Consider the following 570-nt stretch of genomic DNA (forward strand, 5'->3'; position numbering starts at 1 on the left):
TGAGCTGTTCCTGGGCAGAAAACACGCGGATTTTATGCAACTTGCCACCAATTTCTTGCCTTAAAACCCTTTAGCTGATGTTTCAAACTTTCAGCCTTTGAGGATGCGTTATTTGACTTTTACAAGACAACATCTTTGATGCATCAGGGTACGCACAGAAGCCTGATAGTTGCAAAAAGGCCCAAAGCAACAGTACTGAGTAAGCACAAAAGCCAGGATATTCTTTGACATATAAATAAAAACTAAAAAATTTCCAGGGAGAAGTTCCCATCTTTATTTGTCTCCCAAGCAGTCCAGGCAATGGCAGCCTTTATCAAATCGCCGATGGCTGGGGATAACACCCTGCCATTTCGGACCATCACTGGAGAGCAGCACAACCAGGTCAGCAGACGAGAGCCCCTGCTTCAGTCATGGCAGCAGCAGCTCTGCCAAGCTGCTCTGCAGCTCGCCGAGGCCCAAGCACCTTGCAGAATAAGCCCCCTCCAGACTCTTCTGTTTGTCCTTTTGAACACGTCGGAGGGGCTATGCCAAACCAGCCCAGCCTCCTCACCTCATTGGTGAGGTTCAGCA

The 570-nt window shown here is 48.6% G+C and overlaps 1 protein-coding gene across 1 annotated transcript in view; it reads left to right on the forward strand.

The window, feature by feature from the left end:
- Positions 1-324: 324 nt before the first annotated feature.
- The window catches only part of API5 (apoptosis inhibitor 5), a 40,903-nt gene continuing 40,657 nt past the window's right edge, over positions 325-570 (forward strand). The window contains exon 1 of the mRNA XM_009647609.2: positions 325-381. Coding sequence (XP_009645904.1) covers positions 325-381 — 57 coding nt within the window. The remainder of the gene's footprint in view (positions 382-570) is intronic.

The sequence above is a fragment of the Egretta garzetta genome, unplaced genomic scaffold (assembly GCF_000687185.1).
Source record: "Egretta garzetta isolate BGI_Z169 unplaced genomic scaffold, ASM68718v1 scaffold329, whole genome shotgun sequence".
Taxonomy (NCBI): Eukaryota; Metazoa; Chordata; class Aves; order Pelecaniformes; family Ardeidae; genus Egretta; species Egretta garzetta.